The 24304-nt window shown below is 50.8% G+C and overlaps 1 protein-coding gene across 1 annotated transcript; it reads left to right on the forward strand.

Annotated features, from left to right (window-relative positions):
• The first annotated feature begins 1984 nt into the window (after positions 1–1984).
• Positions 1985–21007, forward strand: LOC128271129 (protein Star). Its single transcript, XM_053008566.1, has 5 exons — positions 1985–2285; positions 11413–11855; positions 19456–19889; positions 19969–20142; positions 20219–21007. The coding sequence occupies exons 1-5, from the start codon at positions 2269–2271 to the stop codon at positions 21005–21007; spliced, it is 1857 nt and encodes a 618-aa protein (XP_052864526.1). The 5' UTR covers positions 1985–2268.
• Positions 21008–24304: the final 3297 nt, after the last annotated feature.

Consider the following 24304-nt stretch of genomic DNA (forward strand, 5'->3'; position numbering starts at 1 on the left):
TCTAGAGGGAACCGAAGCGCATTCAACTGTTGCATTTTGGCAAACAGATGTTTCGCTCAAAAGTATCCTTTTTTGGTTTATAATTGCCCTGAAAGATGACGAACCAAATTAGCTCTCAGCAGGCTCACCGGCTAGAACAAGGTGAAAACAAAGAGAGACGTGACTCATAATTTCCTTTCGTTTTCTTTGTTTATCTTCACCGGCGAATGGTGCTTCTCAAAACCGAAGCTGATGAGAGAAAACCAAATTCATCGCCGGCCATTGTCCGCACATGCACAACATTTCAACACTAGAACACTAATGGTACCGGTTGCATTGTGGCACAAATAAAATGAGAACCAGAATGCTTACTTTACGTGCAAGCTTCAGGTCGCCGGCATGAAGGTCTTTGGAGCTCTTATCGTAAGTACTTGGAACGAGCGGCTGCCTCGGCGCTGAGACATTTCCAGTTTAGCAATTAAGGTGTAACGTGAGCTATGGCCGAAAAATGTACGGCTTCTTCCGTAATGGGGCAAGAAATTAGTCGTGTCCATGCGTTGTGGCGCAATGAGGGGCCAACGACATTCTGGGATCTTTGGCTCAAAACCACAGTTGAGTTCGGTTTGCTCCAACCCTCCTGCAGCTCCGTTTTTGTCCTGCAATCTCCTCCGTTGTTTGCGATTTGATTAACTGTTCCTGAGCACGTGGAGTATGCATTTTAATGTCTTGAATTTTGACTACAAATTGAACGTTGACACAGCTGGTCAAGCTGACGGAACCGCATCATCGCTCTTTCTATCGAGCTGTCTCGCTTTCGCCTGTCCTTCGTCCTAACTCAGAACGGCATACGGCACAGTGTGGCTGCGAGACTGAGATGACCGAGAGAGAGAGAGAGATGCTGCTTTCCCGGAGCTTCCGTTGCGTTGGCCAAAGCTCGGAGCCGAAGTCGGCCGACCGACCGATCGGTCGGTGCTTTCGTTAGTTCGTGTGGCAGCTTCGTGCCAAACCGTAACTTCATTCGGGAGAAATCGTAACTTCTTCGTCGCAATCGTTTCGAACCGTTTTCCAGAGTAGACGTGTTTTTGAGCAGCCGCGCGTACAAGTGCCATTGTTTTGTTGTGATCAACTCGATCGACGGTTTTGCGACCGGGACTAGTGACCGCGAGAAACGCACCATCGTCCCCAGTAGGGCCCGTGTGTGTGTGTTTGTTACGTCAGCGATCGCGCTCGAGGCGCCGTCGTGATTGCGGCGCAGCAGCAGCAGCAGCAGTCGAAGGCTGCCATTGTTTGTGTGTCATAAACGGGTTGTCAACGGGTCGTGGCGCCGACGTCACGACGCGCCCCCCTTACGGTCGTCTCAGATCGGCTAAGAAAAAGCGATAAACTGTTCGGCGGAACAAGACAGCGATCGTGTGACGCGGACATCAAACTACCACTAAAAACTCGATCACAATCGGCGCGACACAGCAGGTTTTCCCACGCACAAAACCGCCGTGCGGTGCGTTACTCACACCAGAGCGCACGCCACCAGATCGTGAAACGATCGTGCAATCTTTCCATCCCCCGCCGGATTGTGTCTCCCGGAGTGTGGTGCAGTGTGTGTGGTGTGTTTGTGTGCGGTGCATCAACGCTCTGGCCACAGAGCGATGCAACGCATCTGTGTGCCGTTTTTTCTGCCTCTCCCAGCGGCCACACCGAAGCCGCAGGAAGCTGCGCTAGACTGAGCTCCGTTTCCTCGGCCATTAAGAAAAGTCAACCGTAAAATCGGCAGCGGCGACGGCGGACGGACGAGAAAGTTGAAAACCAGAAACGGAGCCACCGTCGTTTGACATCTTTTTTCTCCAATTTCCCGCTTGATTGCTGCGCGGGGCCAACGGGAAGCGGACCGCGGCGGCCGGGTGCAAGCGTTCCATTTCTGTGGTCGCGATCGATCGTCGCGTGGGTCTGCGAAAGTGAAAAATCCGTGCGACGATCCGGGTCCGGGTCCGGGAGACGAGAGAGAGATTGGGTGTTTTGTTTCAACGTCGCGCGCCCAGTTCCTTGTCGTGAAGTGTGGGAGTGCGCTTTCTTCGGCTTACAGATCGCGCGCACCAGCGGACAGACACAATTTATTGCTTCCCTTGGCGCGGTGCAACGGCCGGGACACGGTGTCGGAAAGTTGTCATAACTCACAACTGCAGCACGACAGACACTTACAGTCTGTTCGTTGATCTAGATTTTGCGCGTCGAAAGAAGTGACCGGCCCCAGAGTGATCTTTCTTCGCCAAACCGTCAACCAAAGGCCGCAGGATGACCATCTTCAGCTCGTAAGTTGAACGATTTCTTCTAACACTTAAAGAGTAACTCTCGATCTCGGGTGTATATTTACATCACGTGCGCATCACTCAGCGGCCCGGGATTCTGGCGGCGGACCCGCTTCTTCATGTGTTTTACTTTGCGTTGCATAATGGATCTTCTCCTGATCACGTGAGGCAGCCATAATGAGAGGCCGCCCGAGAACAAGGCAGGCGTGTGTGTTTATTCGGGTTGAGAAATGTTGCCCCTCGCCCGCATTTCCGGGGCCCGCATTCCACTCGCGGGTCACGGGGTCGGAACTGGGGCCTCTTCCCCCCTTTCACAAGAATTATTGTTGTTTGTTGTGATTTATGAAAATCGGCCTGTGTGTGTGGTTGAGAAGAAGAGTTCGTTCCGATTTCGAAACGCATTTGCGTTCGATCATTCCCCGTGGGAGAAACGGGCCACCTGGCCGCGAAGAAGATCTTCACGTAATGGCGGGAGCACCGCCGAAAACATAGATGCTTTCGTTGGAGCGAGAGAGAGAGGGAGCTGCAGCACACGGCGACGACGACGATCGGATCGGAGGAACGAACCTTAACCGGGCGCGCGGCATGATGTGTCGTGTACGGAGAAGGGCTACGCGCGACGGCTGCTCCGGGGTTGTGTGTTGTGGTCTAATTTATTTCCAACATGCCTTTTCCTGCCGCCACCAAACACCATCACCGTTCGATGACGATGGATATCTATTGCTTCCGTTTCGTGCACGAATTACCAGAGAGAATTAATAATTAACGAATTTTCGAAGAAAAGATATGTTTCTTCTTTGGGTTCTTTCCACGGGGCGGCAGGCACGCTAGGGGGGTTATCAGTGTGGAACTGAGGACACCCCACAATTTCGAGGGTTTCGTCCTATTCGGAGCCGACACGACTTCGTCCACGCAGTGACCGCGCAGCCATTCGCTCATTAAAACCCGAACGTTCTAGAGCAGCGGCAGCAGATTGTTAACACTAGATATACCACACCAGTCATTTTGACTGGTCGGGCAGTTTGAATGGCAAATTTCCACTACATGTAATTTTTTTTCCCCAAATGATGTTATGACTTTTAATAGCTCTAAGCATAGAATACATTTCACAAATAAACTTTTTTTTATTTATGTTGGAAAAAAAAATTTTTTTTTTTTTGGAGATTTATACCATACCAGTCAAAATGACTGGTCCCTTATTCCATGAACAAATTTAGGCCAAAAAGGGCAATTGTTGCTCAGAATATTATCTATTGATCTCCGAATCGTAGATTGGGCACTCCAGACCATTGATGTGTGCAATTATTTTGGAATATATACGAATTTGTACAGAGTTAGAAGCCTCTAGAGTTTTGGGGAAAAAGTGGAAAATTACGCAAGCAAAATTGAAGGCATTCTTATGTAGTTCGGCAACGTAGTAGATAACGTTCTTATGTAGAAATTGTGTCCAACAAAGTGATAAAAATTAAATGTTTTCTGTTATATAAAAATGTATACAAATCCATTTATCGTTTACAGTTAACATTACTAAACTTGTTTTAATTTTTTTATAGACTTTTTTTTAACACTTGAAGTCATAAAAAGCAATTTTTCACATGACCAGTCATTTTGACTGGTCTGGTATAAATAGGTATATTGAAAACGGTGGTATATCTAGTGTTAATGACTAAGCCTTTGACAGATTTATGTGTTTTGTAATTAAATTAAATTCTTACATAAACAACGTGAAAGAAGATCGAGATGAAGATCACGCGCTCCTCGGAATGATGGCGTTTTTATTGGCGTATCGATACGCACGTTCTGTTTTAGGACCGCGTCTGCCGATACGATCGTGTCCGATATCCGACAAATAGCCACGCTGTGAAACCGGAAGAAACTGTGACTCTTCGGCGTGCCTGTGTGTGTGCGGGTTGACGAAGGGAACCAGAAACCGGCGTCAAGAATGAGGCTTAAAACGCACTTCCACTCCGTGCGGGGCACCACGATCCGTTAACCATCGTCGTCGTCGTTAACGAACCGGGGGAACGAATGATTGAATAAATCAATCGAACAGAAGGAACCAGCAAAGGCGCGAGGGGAGGACGCGAGGTGTTGTCGGCGGGGTGTCGAAAGCGGAAGTAAACCGTAGAACGGAAGGAAGTAGGCCCGGCGGGGCCCGTTCATGCACGAAAGACGATCATTAAGGCAAGCGGAAAGAGAGATGCTGCTGAACGGATCGCAGTGTGTATGTCGGAAGATCGGAAGAGAGTGACCCTTGTGAAGTGGACGGGAAACCGAGAGAGAGAGGGATGGGACGGATGGTAATAACGACGACAGGCGTGTGGTGTTGGCAGGGCGAAGAGGCAGAGTACAAAAAAACAACACACATTTTCCGGAAGGTATCTTCTTTCCGGTTCGTGCTGCTGCTGCTGCTTTTGTGTGGTTGATGATCTCTTCTGACCGGTGGCGGGCTGGACCAAGTAATGAGAAGAAAAAAACGCGAGAAAAAGAGCACACAAAAGCCATCGATCGATGGCTTTCTTTGCGGGGCATCACCCAGCAGCATCGGAGGCCGCTGTCGCTTCCTCTCAGGAAGGCAAAATTTCACAGCTTCTTCATCCGGAGGAAAAACAAACGGACGCCACGGTTCCGGTGGCTCTGAAATGAAATTAAGAACGAATTTTTGGTGATCGCGTTGTTGTCTCCTTCCTGACTTGTTTCGGAGGGAAAAGATGATGATCTAAAACATTAATCACACAACGACGGAGTCTCCGTAGCGATTGTAACCGCATGGCTCAAGATCTCTCCCCAATAACACCGGGTTGTGTTTTTCCAATTTTCCACTTATCGAGAAAAGTTGCCAAATGATCGGCTCGCGTAAGATGCCGATCATCGGCCTGTTAAAGCGAAGGGTATCGTATTTCTCTGTCCATCCGTCTTCCAACATTTCTTTGTAAGAAATTGTGGCCGTGGCGGTTGTGCCTGTGTGTGAGTTGTCTGTAATTAGGTGCGTGCGCCTACGGACACGAGATGCTTCCCTCGTAAACACCGGACATTGCCATCGCCCGTCCATCATCAGCGCCACCGGACCGGACACACACCGGTGGGGCTGCCGTACGCACCACTTCCGGTGGGGTGTAAGAAAAAGCACAACCTCCGTGAGATGAGACACTTGTTGGAGGTCTGCTGGAGGGCGCATGGGCGGCGAGGAGCAGATCAAGCCTTCAGGCATTTCAGGTTTTTCACGATTTGTTGCTCTTCTGTGGCCCAGCCGGGCTGGTGGACGGTAAAGATTCTCTCGGCGATCACCCATCAAAGGAAGGGAGAGAAGCAAACATGCTGTCACGCTTCCGTGGCCGATACGCCGCCCGGTGAGCCGTACTTCCGGCAGCACCCGGGCGATGGTTACATCGCAATCCGGAACTGAACATATGCTGTGGCCACAGTCATAATGGTGTGCCAAGCCACGTCGATTTATTTTGCATCTAACGGCACCTCGTCGGAGGCATCCGGGCACGAGGCCGGAATGTTGTCCACCCTGCCTGGTAATGGCGCTTGATTGAAGAAAATTGTGTCGACCAGCGGAAGAAGGAATCACGGCACACCGTCGCGGCTCGACGGCACCGGATGTGCCATCTTCTTCGTGGCCGCCGGAGGACAACCAGAAGCAGCACCCTCCAATGCGACTGATGCGGTCATCGTGTGCGATGGCCGACCTGTAAGACGGGGCCCGCACTTCCCGTCGTCATCATCATCCCCCGAAAGCGGCCCGGGGCCGGTTCTGATGACCCGACACCGATAATTGCTACCTTTCGAAACGATCTGCCGCTCTTGGGCTGATCATGCAATCTGGAATGAAAGTCAAAAACCGGACTTGGGTCGGGAAGAGTCGTCCCTCGCGCTTGGGGACCGGCAAAATGTCCTGGGAGCGTCGAACTACCTTTTGCCGTTATCATATAAAAAGTATCCTGTCTGCAAAAAACGGCGATGCCCACCATCTTATCATTACGCTGTCTGTTTTAATTTCTGCCACCGTTCCTGCCGAAAATGTCCCAAGGTGGAAGCGCACGACCCTTGTGGTCCCTTGTGAAATGGGTCGTCGTGGTCCTCCAAAAACCTGGTGGCGTAACCAACAATCAAGAAGGCCCTATAGAGAGTGGCACGTTATCTGCCACCCTTTACCCGTAGCCAGGTGGCCAGGCAAGAGTGTGCCCTGCAGCCGAGTCCGGACCGCCACCGGAAGTGTGCAATCAGTGCACCCGGTCTCCAATCAGAACCTGGCTTCTGGACACAACAACAAGTTATCTTGTGGACAGCAAGACTGGACCGGCTGATATCTCGCCTCGCTCGCTGTCACAGGGCTCGCCGATCCCTCAGGATCCAGCGGCAATTTATAACGGTGCACCCAGACCCCACTCATCAGCAACGTCCTTCCGGGCGTGTCTCTCCGGGGCCGGATGGTACTTAGCGATACTTAGCCCCGTGCATATGCACACACGCGCAGGTACTGTTTGATCGACGGGAACACACATATCGTGTGAAATAACTACCGGTTGTGTCTCGTCAGGGACGGAATTCGCAAGAAACCTTCGGGGCACTCATGAAGGACAATCGACGACTAATCGATCCCCCCCTTCGACCACCGCTTCGCCAGCCCCGGGGGGATAGAACGCGCCAGGCAGAATTAAAGGCTTAAATTTATGCTAATTGCCACAGCACCACGGAAAGAAAGATCGATCGCGCGACGAGTGGCCCACCGTTTTCGCTTGTGATAAAATAATAAAGGGGTCCGCTTCGCGGTGCGTCCTTCTCGTTCTTAATTCCCGACTCTCGAGGTTGCTTTGGGCGAAGTTGTGCAAATATGCGGGGCGCGATGAGAGTCTCGGGAATTCCACCCCGCAGGGGGAGCTAATAGTCTTTACGCTGATGATTACGAAAGTTCTACAACGGCCCGATCGGGATATGAAAGATTAATATGTTTGTTTAAAACATTGTTTAAAACTTCAATTCAAACTGGCAATCAATCCTGGAACTTGTACTGGGACGTTCCAAAAGAAGCAGCAACAATTTGAAACATTTGTTCCTCAACATAACATTACCGCGCGCCGTCTTCACTCCTACGGTCGGTCGACAGATGCAAACGGCCGACGCAACTTTTTGTTTGCATATACTTTGCGTTGTGAAGTGTTGCTGCTGCTGCTGCCGTTGTTGTGTAAGACCATCCTCAGGACCCGTTCCTGGTTCTCCCTGTTTTACATCTTGCCCCACACCACACAGCACACGTCCGGTATCCGGTTTCTCATGCTCCCGGAGCGTGACCTCTCGGTACAGTTTGAAGTTGAGCGCGTTTCCGGGTTGTCCGTGAGTGAGTAACTTCGCAAAAGCATCCGTCGCTGTTGTGCCCGAGGGCCACCTTGAGAGGGATCGAATGTGTTTTTCGAGGAACTTCTTCAATATCTTTCTCAAACGTGGACTGTGCGCATCTCTTCGCGCTATTCCGAGACGTGTTGGAAAAGCTTTTGCTCTGTTGTTTCCGATGTCACCGCGTGCCAGCATTCCTGGAATTGCACAGTCAAACATCAACACCCCGTTCGAGTTCGATCCGTTGTCGATCGATTGTATGGATTATCGTTCTACTTTGGTCCGACTGCATTCGCGTGTCCCTCTGCAATGCAATACATTAAATTTTCATTTGTTTCTATGAAAAGCGGCGTTTGGTACTAAAAAGGCTTTAAAAATTCCATTGAGCTGTGGCAGTGTGCGATGCGATGCCGTCGTGTTGGGGAAACAGTTTTTATAGAGAAAAAGTCGCCTTCTCACGCTGACCCACTGGATAACGAACAAACGATAGAGAAACATGTATAAAAATTAGAAAATTAAATAACTCACTGTTTGAAGTTTGTGGTTGAATGTGTTGCCAATGCCAACTAGTTGTCATTACTGTTTTAATGTGGGTTCGTTGCGAATGGTGACGTTTCTGGCTATAAAGTGAGTGATCGAAACGTCGCCAAGCATCAATTAAAGCAAGAGCGTTACCCATCATAAAGTAGGCTTTGGCGGGATTCTAACAAATTTCAATAATTTCAAGTTTTACAATCAAACTATGCACATCTTTCAATTTTTTCCTCCATTTGCTTTCGATTTCTGCAAAACCGTTTTTCGATCGAAAAAGTTGGTCCCCAGTGCAGCTTCCGTAAAACGGTCTTGAAGCAGTTTTTCGTGGAGAAACCACAGGAGTTCCACTCTGCACGGGTAAATACAAGCCCCTAATTAGGGCAGCTACAAGCCCACTCTAATAAGGAAACCCGTAATCGGCTCGTTCTTTCCGTTCCACCACCGTGTGCTGTCCCGGGCGGGCATCATCATCCTGGTGGACGGAAAAAAGCGATTTCGATGAATTAAAGTGAACCACCACGAGCACACACAGCATTTGGACGTCCAGGATCTGCTGCCGCCAGCCCGAGGCTCATTTACTCTCGGTTTTCTGATCTCTCTCTCTGGTCGACCAACTGGCGATCGGGGAAAAAATGTTGGCTTCATGATTTTATTCTTGGAAGTTGTTTTTTCAAAGTTTCGTCCTTTTCTTTGTCGCTTCACAACCATCGGTGCTCTGTGTGATGCGCTTTGATTTGGGTGTTTAGGGAGAAGAAAAGGGAACCAGAAAATCCGATTCAGGTGTGTGGCAGTGTGGCACCACCACCAAACACACAAAGCCAAGGGTCACGTCTCCCACGTGGCTCTCGGTTGCTGCTGATGCTGTCTGGCGTCCTTCTGCTGCCATGTGTCGCCGGCCGCCATTCTTTCGGCCGGGCTCGAGGATATCGATACTTGCTCTTGCTCGGTGGGTGCGCAGGATCCTCCAGTGCTTCCAGTGCACAACCTCAGCCAACGCAAACGGTGTCCGGGGGACGAAGAAAAGGATAACACACAACATGTGCACCGCGCATTCATCATTCCTTTCCGCTTTTTCGCCCTTCGGTGGGTCCTTGGGAGTCGTGTGCATGTGTTCTAGGCTAGAAAAAAGGGACACACAGAGCTCACACATGGCAGACGACGCGCACGATGACGATGATGACAGACAACCGCGCTCGGAGCATATGTGACCGCCTAATGTGTGAAGCACATCGGAGAAGGATATCGAAAAGCAAAAGTAACGTTCAAACGTGGGCATCTGGCCGGCAGCAGCATCCATGTTTAGACCCACATATTTCTCGGATGCGTGTGAAGTGTACCCACCGCCCGATCCGTGAGGAAATGAGGTGTCCTCTCGGGGTATACAGAAGAAAGTGAACGTTTTGAAGCTGCTGATCTCTGTGTCTTTCGGATGATCAACGTTTACTCTCGGAACAACGGGTAGCGCAAAACGGTGACCAGAACATTCTCCAAACACCTGATTTCAAACCAGGAAGACACTTCTGGAAAGTGTGGCCCCGGCTCAGTCCGCTTCTGGATGAATGGCCGCTGATCAGATTGTGTTTCTTCGTTTGTGCCGTGCTGTGCAACAAAGGGTAATAATTCGGTTGAATGACCTCGCTCGCCCGTAACCGATGTTTGGCGCATCGCATGTTTTATGTCTCTCTACTCTTTTGTTGCCATGTTGAGATCCGATCAGGCCGGACATTCAATCACACACACACACATCCATCCGCAACGAACCGCTAACGGTTAGAAGGGGAGAGAATAATTAAACACACTCTCTTTGTTGTCGTACTCTTTGTGTACGTCGGGAATCCGGCGTGTGCGCGGCACATATTTTGTGGCCTTAAATTGATGCTGCTGACGCGCGAACGGGCCGTCGTCGTGGTGAGGACAGTAATGGCATCGCGAATAAAACTAAATCTCGTCTCGTACCGTTTGGCTACCGTTTTAATGCGTTGATGAATGCCGGCTTCTCTAGGTGATCGTGCAATTTTAACGATCACCAACGAACGAAAGGGACTCCGCGTCTTTTCCAACGGGTTCTTTATGTGACGATGTGTGTATGATTCATCGATCAGCCGATCATTGACGACATTCGGAAAACGCAATGGCTCTCGGTCTGTAGAAGTTTTCTGGACGGCCATATCCCAGAATTCGTGGCACTCTTAACGACCGAAAAAGGACAACATATCCTCTGTTCCGAAATGAAAATTTCTTTCCAAGATGTGCATCGGAGACACACACTTCCTCTTCGGATCGTAATTTGGAGGACCAGAACGCCGGGGCTTAATTTGAGAGGCGGCAGCAGCACATCTATGGCCGCGCCGCCGAAGTAGAGCGGTTCCCGACACATTTTTATGTGCCCTAAATTATGCGGGCGGGTTAGCACTCTGGTGTCTGTGCTACTGCACACTGACACAACCGGAGCAAACCCGGGGGCCAGCCCTTCTTGGGAAGAACTGAAATGTGAACTCATCCACGCTACGACGGCAGCGTATGTCGATGGTAAAGGGTTGCGATGAACAAAACGGAAGAAACGCCAGGGACAGGGCCAGGCAGGCCAACAAACTTCTGAGCCTCACTAAGGTTTCGGAACCGGAGTTTTTTTCCTACACCATTTTTAACGATTTTTTTTCCTCCACAAAAGAGGTCGGTTCCTTGTACGCCCTCGAGAGCCTGTTTTTCTACATACGCCGGCAGCGACCGGATGGGTGCGGCCCTCCGACGAACCGGTGAAGCTCCGTTAAGTGTCCCGGCTTTCTCGCGCCACACGGTTCTTAGGGTTTTTTGTATTTAATTTCTCCTCTTAGAACAACAATGGCCGGGCGCGCAATAGAGAGCTTGCGGTGCTTGCGCACTCCTACCACGATCGGTGCTGTGTGCTTCTTTCCCCCCTACCCGAAGATCATGTTTGCGACACTCGATCGGGCGTGAAAATTGTTTCGATTCGCCCGTCGCGCCTTCTTCCGGTGCTGGCCGCGGCGGTGAACGAAGAAAGGGGAAACCCCCTTCACGGGAACGGGACATTAAGTGTGATCAATAAAGTGTGCTGCAGACCTTCTCCGCACACGCGGCGCGTCGTAACGGTGACCCGTTAGCAAGATAGGAAAGCCGTCGTTACGTCGCCGTAGTGCGGATCGGATAATCGGTCATTAGAGGGAAACTCCAGGGTTACTCGTTTTTAGGTTTGAAGCTAAAATAGTCCTCTGCCTTCCTCTTTCGATTCGCACAGGTATGGAATGAGGACGAAAGTCCAGGAGAAGAAGGAAAAAATGTCAACCGATGAGCAGCAGCAGGAGAATCCGAATCAAATTCCGAACATTGCCGGCACGATCGTGATCGGCGGACTGGACGGCCCGGTAGACTTCGATGTTGGTCAGCAGAAACAGTCCCTAGCAGCAGCCGCCGCCGCAGCGCACCATCAGCAGAACCACCACCATCACCTCAACCGGCAGTACCCACCGCCCGGGTACATACTACCTCACTTGCACCAGTTCTGCACCATGCCCGGCTCGAATCCGACCAGTCTGACCGGGGCCACCGGCGGTCAGAAGCACCCGTCGAAGAGCTCGCCCGTCGGACCGTCCCCGTTCTGGCAGCTGCTTCCGGTGATGCTGTGCGTCATATCGTTCGCGACCGTCCTGAGCATACTGGTCATCTACATGGACACTACCGGTGAGTACGACGTACGGGCCACCTGAAACGCGAGCCCGTTTTTCCGTTTCTACGATGCCAATCGGGAGAATCGATGAGTGTGCGGGTATTCCGCTTTGAACTGGAGATTGAATTTATTTAACGACAGCAGGATGATCAGTCCCCCGGTTGCGGATCGAACTGCACGCACGTGTATCCCTGGTCTCTGGGGGGTTTCGGTGGACACCCCTGCCTATAATGGCCGTGCTTTCGGCGGTCAAAGAAAATAATTTGTTTAACCCAAAGGAAGTGAGAGGTTCGCGTTCCTGTCGCTTTGAATAAAGCGAGTCCGAAAGAGATAGCGATAAAAAGAAATCACACACGCACCGCGAACCGGAGCTGCGTAAAAGGTGTCCCCACTTCCTTGGACCTCTAGCGCGCGTGGACCGCTGTTTTCGAACAACCACCTGCCGGACGAAACTTAATCATCGTAGGCAAATTTTCAACCGATAAACCGGTGGCCGACGGGGCCGGATGAGAGCGAACCATCGAGAACGAGGGGTCGTTCGGGACCGGACCGGTCCCTGGATTGTGCGTGAGGAACCAACCGCGCGCACCCCACACACAGCGAAACTATGCGTAGCGCGCTTTTGCTTTTGCGTGCGTACGCGAGTCCGCGGCCGCGCTCCTTTTCGGCGGTCGTTTTACACCACTCAGATTTGTGTGGCGCGCCCGGGCAACAGGCCGAGCAAAAGGTGAACGAGACGCGACGCGCAAAAGAAGGCCACTCAACTTCCGGCCAACGGTTGTTTGGGTCCAACCCGTTTGGGTTCGGGTTTGGGTTTCTCGGGACCATTATTGCGGCGGGTGCCCAAAGATTTCTGAAGGCCATTTGCTGTGCCGCCTTGGTGGCCAGCCGGGCCGTGTTTTTCAAGGAATTTAGAGAAGGGTTTCACTTGTCGGCGGAAGTGGTGATGAAATTTCTCTGAAACAGCACATTTTTTTGCCATTGCGTTGCTGTTCCACCTTCCTTTTGGGTGAATATAGTTTAAATCACGAAGCCACGTGGGCCCCGGGTTGGGAGGATGGCCCCGGAGAGAGCTCTTTGCGTGTGCGAATGTAATAAAAATCTCAACCCCCAAAACCTTGTGGACTGAAATGAAATTAAGAGGTTCAGCGGCGTAAAGAAGGGGCCTTCCTTTCGATAATCTTCCGAACCGCGGCGCGACCGCGTTACGATAAACGACGGTCACCACCAATCGTCCATTTTCCCTTGGCGGACGGCTGACCGCGTGTGTGTGTTTGGTATTTGATTTTTCGAGGTCTTTTGCCTCTGGTAATTTCCATGTATTTCAATAATTTATGCCCTTCGGAAGATTAGGGCCGGAGCGGGCGCGCGCTCACGCCCCGGTTGAGCAAAGGTTGGAAGAAGTCGGCCATCATTATTAGTTCGCCTAACGACGACGGCGACGACGACGGTGCTGTAACCGCGGCCTCTGGGACGCCGGATCGGACTGTTTCGGTCATTTGAGCTCTTTTTGTTGAACCGGGGTCGGCCCACTGTGCTTACCCATGGGCCCCGCGGCTCCCGAGCACACTCTACAAACAATATTTGTTTGGGTGCCACCTCCTCCGCCAGCCAGCTAGCCAGCCAGCGGCAGCAAAACACGGCCAACGATCAAAGATGAAATCGATTTCCGGTGCGTTGTTCTCTCGGAGCCGTAACGTGGGCCACGCCGTGGCTTGGCGTTCCAAACTGACCGTCGGGTGGGTTGTCTGGTTTCTTTACCACTATTCTTATCGTGTGCCAATGAAACAGTTTTAGGGTTGATGATGATCATAGAAAGATCTTCAAAAGGTAAAGGTTCTTCCACACGATCACTTCATTGATGATGCACCGTTTGCTGGCCGTGGCTGTTTACGTTTCGAATTATTGATGCAATGCGAGGATACAAGTAGCTCTCTTGGTGTCGCACGCGTTTGGAATATTTGATTCGATCGACCCTCTGGAGTCATGAAGATCGTGCGCGCGTATAACAACAAGAGTGTTGTCGCTTACTCAAAACGCCACTCACGAGACACATGCAGCACTTCGCGATGCTCTCTTAATGGTTGTGATAAGGCCCAAAGGAGAAGCTTACGATCACTTACGGTAATTAGAAGCTTGACGCCGGTGGTACCGACTTTCAACTCGCGTTAGCACTTTACAGCGTTGCGTTGCCATTTTACGACCTTGGCGCGACCCACGACTGTCCCGCGTATGGGCGTTCGATTTTCGTAAAAGATAAAGATGCTAATAATGAAACCCGTTCCCAGCTCGCAAAGGCACCAACAAGAATTCGCAAGAAGTTTGATGGCGGAGATTTATGGGAGGATCTGCCTTCCGTGGCCCGTGTCCGCTGCTTTGACTGCATCAATAAAATATGGATTTATTTTATGGCCTACGGCCTGTGACCGATTTCTTCCTTTGCAATATCCGCCAACAAGGAGGACGGTAAACGACATCACAAAGGCGCACGGGTTTTGAAGCTCTTCGATACCGGCCAATGCGCCGGGCATTATCTTTACTCGGTCCTGCCCCGACCGCGATCCGTCCGGGAGAGGAGCCATAAAAATAGTTTAATTTTTAAGTACGCGCCATGTCGAACCTCGGTCGGTCTCGGTACCAAATAGGTCACGCTCTCTTCGCCTTCGGATTCGGATTGGAAATCATGCTACGGTCACGGAGTTGCGTGTGCAGGAGAAATGGGTAGCCAAGCGAAAGAACACACCACACCAGGCCGCCGGGTGGACATCATCACGCTGGGTGTGCTCGCTGGGTGAAGGATTTATGGAGCTTTATTTTGGAGGCCACCACCACCACGGTCCACGGTTTATGAATGTTTCTGGTTGCCACCCGAAGACGAAGACGAGGGCAGGTTATCGACATGAGCTGCTCTCGTTCGCCGGATGAGTGACTGCGGCGGGGTGTGGTGCGCCCGCCCGTACCTGCTGGGCAGTAAGAGAAACGCGATTGATTTACGACGAAAGGAACATTTTTACGATCCCTCGGCGGGCTGGCTGGCTGACGGGCTGGAGCTTTACCGGCCGGCGGTCGCGAGAAGACCTTAAAAATCCAATTTCCGATTGACATTAAAGTAGGGTTTTGAGAATTTACCTCGGCCCTTCTGTTTTTTCTTTCTTTTTGGTGAGTTGCCTGGCCGTTGGTTTCGGGATTGATAAATTTCAGTTCGAAGGTTCACCATCGATGGCGCACGGGGTCGTTGTAAACCGTTTCTTAAATTCCGGCGAACGAACGGCACGACAACACCAGACGGTTGCGTGCCTGCCGGTTCGGTGGCCATATGCGAATATTTATGTCTCACTCGTCTGTCCCGGTCCGCTCGGACAATGCTGTTGAAAATTAGCTTAATTTAGCCCGCATTAACAACGGACCGTGCGGTAGGAGCTCCTGGCAGTAGCTCCCGGCAGCTATGTTTAGCTGAATGCCCTTTTGGTGGGAAAATTATTATGATAAGTTCCAGCACACCACCGAAAAGGTATAATTTTTTACGCTTAAAAACCGCTTCAAAGTTTTCAAGTCTGGCTGCAGCTGGCTCGCTGGCTGGCCGGTGGAGGTCAAACGATAATCCTTCGACGAGAACGGTGTTGTTCTCTATCGCCACCGTCCGTGTAGCAGTGGCCTGGCCACAACCGCAATCATATGTTGGTGCGAAATTATTAGCTACCGACACGAACCGCGGCGGCGGCGACGGCGGAACCATTTAGCCCGGCCGCGATGCGGAACGATAGACGGTGAAGTTTGTCTGGCACGACGATACATTCATGTGAAGGACTTTCGGAACCATGGTCTGCTGGCGGTGGCCCGGCCATATGATGCGTCTGTCTGGAGGGTCCGCTGTAGCTCACAACAAGCCCGTAAGCGTTCTCTCCAGTCCGTTCGGTGCTGCAATCCTTATACGCCATGGGGTGCATGTTTCTTTGCGCGGAAAGCAAAGTCCTATCTCTTGCCAACGGCCTAGTACTAAGCTGCTGACCACCACATCAACTCGTTGAAGACTTACGGCACAGCTGACGAGAACGAATTCGCTTCGAAGCCACGCTCGTCCCAGCGTCTCGAGCTAATCAATTAGCGGAGGAACCGCATTCGGTCGCAAGATGGTGGGGTGCTACTGCGTTTCATTCGGGAACCATTCGCGCCACGCTAGCCACGAATCTGAATAGACTGTAAATTGGCCGTGGCCTCATCACCGTCGTGGCCCCGCTGTTTATGATGGGTTTGAGTGGGCTAATAAATGATTCGATTGAAACATTTCGCGCATCATCTTCGTTACCCTCCCCGATCGTGTTTGCGCTACGCGAAAACTCCGTTCTCTTCGGTGGCGGAATTCAATTTTTTACCTTCCATTTTCAAACGGATCAAGAATAAATTTCCTGTGTTCAGCTTCTGGCTTCGAATACTTCGGGCCTCTAGACCCGTCCCGAATCGGGTGGTGCGCGACTCGTCATCACTCGTGAGGCTAATAACGGTCATAAGCCTGATTATCACCCTCGGCCCTAATGATGGTGATGCTAATGATGACGAATTATGTTGGCGATTCCACAGATTTATGCTTACTCATTTGTTTATTTTCTGGCCGGGTTCTGACCGGGTTCTGAGGTTGAGGTGAGGTTCGGTTCGGGAGACCGTCGCTCGATCGGAGATTGTCTTTGCGCGCACACACGGCCTTGATGGCCGTCGGCCTAATTCGCTGGAGATCCGTTTTTCGCGCGTTCGTTTTGGTCGCTTTTCTCGACCGCTCGATGCTAATTCGGTGACGGCATGCAACGCGTCGAGCCACAGCGGGGCCGTCGTTGCTTGTTTGTCCATGATCTCTGCCTGGTGGCCCCAGAATTCGTGGGGAGTAGCTTTAATGGTTAGTGTCGCACTTATTAGGAACTCACCTTCGGGCCAGTCTGTTCTCTCGAAACTGGCACCCCATTTCTGAGGCAGCAAAAAAAGAGTAACATCCGACGGAAACCCGAACCGGAAAACGGGTGTAGTGTATTTCGGAAACCCGAGCAAAGCGTTTTTGCCACGACAGCAGGGGGAGCCGAAAAACTCCACACACCTCCAGCCACAGCGATAAACAACCGAGTTTCGAATTATGCTCTCCGTTGCATCACCATCAGCCAGCGAGCGATTGCGATGTCTGTCTGGATGACGTTGGCGATTTGTTTCAGTCATGGCCGGGCCGGGATCGTATAAACAATCGCTTCCGGTTGGCGTAGCTCGTGGCTTAGCTCACCGGCACACCCTAAAGTCGTGCCGATTTATGCACAACTAGCCCACGGCGCTTCGTGTCATATGAAGGGAACCGTTACCGAAAACAACAACTCCGACGAAATATGAAACCGTAAATTGCACTGCAACCCAAAATTACACACCAAACAGCGGGCGCTTCCGGAAGTGACACCGAATAAAATGTGTCAAGAAATGCGACAGAAACGAGAGCAAAACTTGGTTTTTGTTGAATGTTGAAGAGGTTTTACTAGATCATTGTAGAGCCATCAACAAGGCCTGCTTTGCTTTTCAAACTCAGCGATCGAACTACGTTCAAAGTTTGACAGTTTGAAGTTTCGGTGAAGCTCTTCGAAAGCTGCTGCCCTCCTTAATGGATAAACATCATCGAATGAGTAGGCCATTTATCGTTTTCCTGCGTTCAGAACCTCGTCTTGTCGAAGCCCATAGAAAATTTCATACGCATCGCTTAAAAGATCATCGTTTTGGCACGTTCAACAACACGGGCGTGCACGGCCACGGCCACGTTTTCCAGACATAGTTCCGTATGTTGCAATTAGGGAAACAATTTGCATCTAAAGACTTTCAATGAGATGGTAAAATTGGCCCTTTCTTGGCTCTCCACACACACAGCGCCGAGGAATCCGCGAGAAGTGAAACAAATTGCTCAGATTGATACATTTAATTTCACAGTAATCGGAGGGGGAAGCCCGAGAGGGCCCTTGCCGGGAGCGCGTATGTTGCTTTTGCCCAGTGCCCTCAGCGCGCGCACCCAGGTAAATTCGCTTCTGAGCACCTTTTTTCGGTTTTTAGCTCTGGTTTCCCCGGGCGCGCGTGCAGTGTTCGGGTGAATTAGAGAAGTAAACCGTGTACCACTGAGAATCATCCACGCGACGAGCGGCCCATGGTTAGACCCAGACGGGTTAGCCGGGCTAGACCTGTCGAGTCAGCACAGAACGAATCAACCGACACCCGAGAACCGATGCGTGGCCGCTTTGCTGGAACACGCGAAGTGTGCCGGATTCGTATTTACGCGAAACAGGGCCGACGCAAACGTGCGCATGAAAATGTGGTGTGGCTCGTGCGGCGCGCTTCGGACAATTAGAATATCCAGCCGATCTGGAGCATCACGAATCACGGATGGTGGAGTCTGATGCTCGGAGTCTCTCGTTCTTACGCCGGCCGGAGTAAAATTATGTATGGTCACGGTTCCACGGATTCCCCGGCGGGGAGCGCACGTGCACACGATTCTTAATCAGCTCCCCGGGCCGGTCCGAAAAAGGGAGCCCTATCATTAAACAATCACACCATCATCACCGGAGTCGGAGAGCGGCCAGTAGCGGCGGGGTGCGTAACCATTGCTTCAGAGCTGATGAACCCCGTTGGCGTGGGGCCCAACGTCGGTAATGAAAGATTTTAGCTGATTCATCGATCGGAATTCACTTGACTTCACTTTCCACCGGCCGGTGGAGTTTCAAATTACCGCCGGCGGAGCCCGGACACCCAGCGGGTGCGAAATCCTGTGCGCAAAGTGGCGAAGCAAACCAGAAGAGCAATGTCTGGCTGTACAAGAGAGCATTAAAGAGCACCGAATATCGGATGATCCGTCGGAGCTCCGTGGTTCCCGATACGTTTAGAAGCCCCTAGAAAGTGGACACGGCTTAGAGACTCGTTCTGTCTGTCAGCCTTGCTTCGAAGCGACAGTGCCGCACGCACACACTTGTTGGTCGCCCTGTAACCCCTTCTTAACACCGGCGAGGATGGATAACCCGCAGAACAGTTGACCAAATTTAACCTCTTCGAATGACGGGCTTCTTGAGGGTATCGATGAGCGGGTTGAGCCTGGTGAAATTGAAACCATCCGGGGCCATCGTTTTGGCGAGAGACGGAGGAGACGTGTGCGGCGGCAGATGCGTCGAAAGTTTTATCTTCCAACGGTTTTCGGGGGCAGCAGTTTGTGGGCTTCGTTCACCGGTCGACGGCGGCCAACGACACACCGCAAGGGGACCGCCATTGGACTCGGTGCCATTGGAGACGATTTTCTTTTTGTCGTCCTAATAGCATTATCATATTCGCTCGGCGGCTAGACCGTGATGCGACAGGTTTTTTAGGCGCTTCTCGGATGTTTGTGGTTGATGTTGTCGGTTTTGGAATGTGATTATTTTCGGCTCGGAGGTTGGGTAATTCTTCAGCGTGGCTGGGAAGTGGCAACATTAATACTGTGGGATTTTATGTGTCGCCGATCGTGCGGTTTAACCTGTTACACCGGGATCCGATGGGAAAACAAAAGAGGAGGTGTTTGGTGTGCCGCAACGGAGCCTTTTTAACAATTCTAACAATTTTGTTTCGTAATCGTTACAGAAATTCGCCACCAGCAGTTCCGTCTGAATATGTCGCGCGACTACAACCTGATGGGCGTACCGCAGGACAATCCGGCCCTCATCAAGTACGTGCGAGACATTCACATGAAAAAGTACCCGATGACGTTCATGCGCACCGCCAATGCACCGACCGAGCAGCTGAACTTCAACAACCGGCACGAGCTGACACCGGAGATGGCCCACGTGATCTCCGATCTGCTCGGCCGCAAGCGCTTCGGTACGTTCTTCCAGTCGCTGGCCGGCAACAGTGACTCGATGATGACGGCACCCTGGCTGGCGGAGACGATGAACTGGGGCGGCTACCTGGTGGAACCGGATCCGCGTAAATACTTTTCGCTCCGCAAACAGAACGCTTTCCGCCCGAACGTCCAGGTCATCCATGCGTGCCTTTCGCCAAACACCTACCCCAAGGAGGTAAGCTCGAAGATGCGAAGAATGACGACCACGCGACCACGAATTCCAATCGATCGATTGCGTGTTCTTTGATTTACAGGTAACTCTGCACCATGATGACGACAGCGAAGTGCAGATCAATAGCGTGTTGGACGAGGAAACCGAATGGTTCCACCCGCGGGTCAAGTGCTTCCCCGTGTACACGCTTATGCTGGCCGTCAACCAAACATCGATCGATCTGCTCAGCCTTGGCTGCCACGGACAGGAACTACAGGTGAGTGTGGCAGTTTGCCGGTACAATTTGTTGGAAATAATCAATGTTTGCTTTCTTATTGCATCAATGTGTGTAGATCCTTCAAACGATTCCGTTCGATCGGGTACACATCAAAATCATTTCCATCCATCTCGTGCACTACTACGAGGAGGACGAAATGCTGATCGATGTCGATGAGTACGTGCAGAGCATCGGACGGTTCCTGATGGGTAAATCCTACAAGCTGGTGCGCAGTTTCGATCGAAACTTTATCTACCAACACATTTCGGTCGCTTCGGCCGCTAAACAACGCCAACAACAGCAGCAACTGCAGCAGCTCCGCCAGCAACACATCGCACTGCTAGACGGTGCATCATCAACCGGCAACGGGGGACTTGTGGCCCCGCCGCCGCTCCTGACCATTCTAGCGCCGCACGGTAACGCGATCAGTTCCGGCGAAAAAGTTGATCTTACGATGGCCATTCGCAAGGGTCAGGAAGGGGCCGGTGGAAGCATTAAGGTGCCAATTTCATTGAGCCCGTCGGTGGTAAAGGTTTTGCCGACGGCTGTACCAACCACCACTGCACCGGCATCCGCATCCGCCGTCAACAGTGTACTGCCGTCCACGACTGCCAGGAGCTTGAGCTCGAAAACGGGCGAAAAGCTGGTGCTGTTGCGCGGCTCCGAAACCGACGATGCCAACGATTCCGAGTTTTTCGATGCCGAATTCACTTCCGACAATACGAACGAGAGCGAAGAGGAACCGAAGCAGCCACCACCACCGCAACAGAGACAATCCTTCGAGGATGAGACGCGCGAAGAGTTGGATGACGGTTCCGTCCGTGCTGCGGCTAACGTACTGCCACCGATGGTGTCCACGCTGTAAACGGCGGCGTGTGTGTACCGTTAGAGGACGGAGGCGGATGGGATTATTTTGCGAATCACACTTTTTATCAACTTAAATCTACCAGTCTATCATTCCACATTTTATCGTTTACTTTACCTTTATAGTGTTTATATGCATAGTTCGTTCGATCGGTTCGATATCGATAGATGCCTAGTATTTCCATCACAAGTGAAGTAGCGTCCCGAAGGCGTGTGCAGGGAACGCAACATTTCCTCTACATTTAGCATTTTCTTTGCATAATTATCTTGCTGAAGAAAACGAAATTAGTATTCTCATATACGAATCCTCGATGATCATTTACTTGTTTAGCGTTACAGATTTAGATAGGTAAAGTGAAAAGCAAGAGGAGCGCCTGGAAGATTTTGTGGAACTGAGGAAAACATGTAAGGAGAAAATAATGTTTGAATTGCATTTAATTTCCACAAACTCCCCGTCACCGGGAGAATTGGGTCATTCTTTCAAGAAAAGTTGTAGCGAGGAACAGATTTGAGTTTTGTTTGTGGCCGGAAAGATCAAATTCCGATGAAATGACTGGACTGTTGCGAAACGGAGAGATGATACTTATGAGAATCTTAACAAAGCAATAGGTTAGCAGTTTTTCCTGTACCGTTGTTAGGCTAGGTGCCTTACCGTACGCTAGGTACGCTACGGACACTCACTTTACAGCTACCGATGAGTTCGTTCTCGAAAGAGCGGGACGAGTGAAAACAACAGCAGTACGAGTACGAAATCGAACCACGTATGTCGCAGCGCCAATCGTGTTTGGGCCTAAGAAGCCCACAGAAGTGAAGTAATCCGTTAACCGATGCGATTCGTATTTATTACAGTTTGCACTAGTTTGGATCCTATTTACAGATAGCTAGAATTATATTGGGCAAGCTCCGGCGATTGAAGAAACTTTAGAATGAAATATTTTGATCTATGGCGCGCGCGTATATTTATATATCTCGTTGATTGCTCTCTTATCGCGTTTATCGCGTTTGACACTTTGTTAGATGTTGGCGATAAAATTTCTTCACTTGTCTTACTATACAAAACGATTCCGGAAATCGACGTTTCCTTTCCCTCAACCTATATTTGCCGGTATTGACTATGGAAAGTGAGGGGTAAAATTGAACGCTCAACAACTGTCTTGAAACTAGTGATATAGCATATCAGAACTAAGTGATTCCTATTTTTCTAGCGTAACGCGCATAACGAACTCTCGAATCGGTCCCCGAATCCAATGCAAATGGAAATCATGGACCCTGGGTGTAACGTTAGGGCGAAAGATACTATTCTACCAGAACTTCATTTATGTTTGCGAACAAAGTAAAATAGTTTGAGTAGCGCGCGCGCGGTGCACACTCGGGTCTCCGTAAAGAAAAGACACACTCAATGATCAGATAAGAAATCGCTGCAATTGGAAGGTAATGTAGTTTTATACATTCACATCACGTTCCGAAATGCATCCGAGAGCAGCGCAATATCGAGATTCGAGGGGCGCCACGGGGAACCACAAACCGTTATTGAATAAGCTATGCAATAAGTGAGAAACAGAAAACAGGATTAAAACGGAATTCTTTCTTCTGCGTAAGAATTGTAATAAAGATTAATAAGCAAAGCATGTGACGCATATTCGTTCTATTCTGGGCCAAGGAGGGATGGTAAACGTTTACATGGCCTTCCATGGTGTGTGGCCTCCAACGTGACCCTCGATGATTACCCGTGACCTTAGTACTGACTTCTCGCACTTGCGTTGGTCTATTACTACTAGGGTGCCGATGTCAAACGCTTGTTTGTTTAATACAAGGCGGATATTGCAGCCATTAATCCGACGTCATTCAGCCTTTCAAATGCATCAATATATGATTACTATCGAGCGTTGCGATTGGGGGCCTAGTTTGGGTGAAATGTTTGTCGTGTATATGTCCTGCGGTGTGTCCTTGCCGAAGAACCTCGAAGAACGCTTGGGCTCGTAACGATTCTGGCCTCCACATTCGATGTAGTACATTGACGATATCTGTACTTGATTGCCCATTTGTGTAGGATTCACTGAAAGTAACGTGTTCGTTGAGTGTGTGAAACGGAAATGAGCGAAGGCTGTTGAGCGCCATCTAGCGCCCAATAGCGAAGCTCCTTCCTGTTTTGCCGTCACTTCCGCTAGTGAACTAATTTGAAATCGATTTACATAAAAAGGCGTGCGTTCTCTCTGTATGAAGTGTGTCAGAAGTCTACGACTCGGTCGTGGGCATGTGTGGGGTGTGTTTTTTCGGCCGCACACCGTATGAAATCTGATATTTATCAATGAGCAGCGCCAGTAGCGCATCTACGTCAGCGTTCCGTCGAGACGTGAGCTAGCCGAGGGAAGAATACAAACAACATACTAACCACACGCAATGTACACACACACACACGGGCAAAAGTAGCAAAACACCGTCGAAGGGGTATCAGTCGTATTGTTTGGAACACTGTGCAGCCGCCGTGTGCTGATTGATGGGCAGATATGCGCAGTCGCTTCCACACACCTTCACACCGAACGCCATCGATCCTGTGCGTACACGGGCCCGGTGCGTCTGTGTGCGCTGAAGGATCCATATGTTTGTGGCCCGGAAAGGGGGTGACCCACCACATTGCGAAGCGCAACAGTGTGTTCCACGCACAGCGGGTGGAACCCACGTAATGATGATAGGCCGAAGGTCGCAGCCGAAGCCAGGCATTCCCATCGTCGTGCAGTCCGTCCGTGCGCCATCAGGTAGCAGTCACAAACTTTCGTTCGACTGCAGTGCACTCACGCGCTACGAAACGACCATTTTTTTGCACTCCGTGCGGTCCACGGTGGGCAAACTACGCAACGCATAATCGCTGTATGTTTTTCTACAACTACCGTGTGCGGGCAAGTGTTTGGCAAGTTATTTAGTGGGAGACTTGACCACCGATGATAAGCAACTGTGGCAGCCCAACTTAAGACGACCGAACCCGAGCAAGAGAAGTGGACAGCAGTCCAAGCTGACGGACAACATCTAAGTGGAAACAAAGTGCCTAGAGAGAGGGTTGGCAAGCTACGGAAAGTGCCCAAACTCGCCAGAAGATCCTGCGACGGCCGACGTGGGTGCTATAAGGATAATGTGATGTGTTGAAAAAGGTGTCATCTTTCCGTACCGACGTGCCCGACGGGTTGATTGGCACTCGTGCCCTGGGCTGGAAAGAAAACTGGGGAAGAAACTCGCCTAAAGGATTATCAGTCCGTCGCGCCAGGGACCGAAAAAGGTACGTTCCATGAAACGCAAGGTAATG

The sequence above is a fragment of the Anopheles cruzii genome, chromosome 3 (assembly GCF_943734635.1).
Source record: "Anopheles cruzii chromosome 3, idAnoCruzAS_RS32_06, whole genome shotgun sequence".
Taxonomy (NCBI): Eukaryota; Metazoa; Arthropoda; class Insecta; order Diptera; family Culicidae; genus Anopheles; species Anopheles cruzii.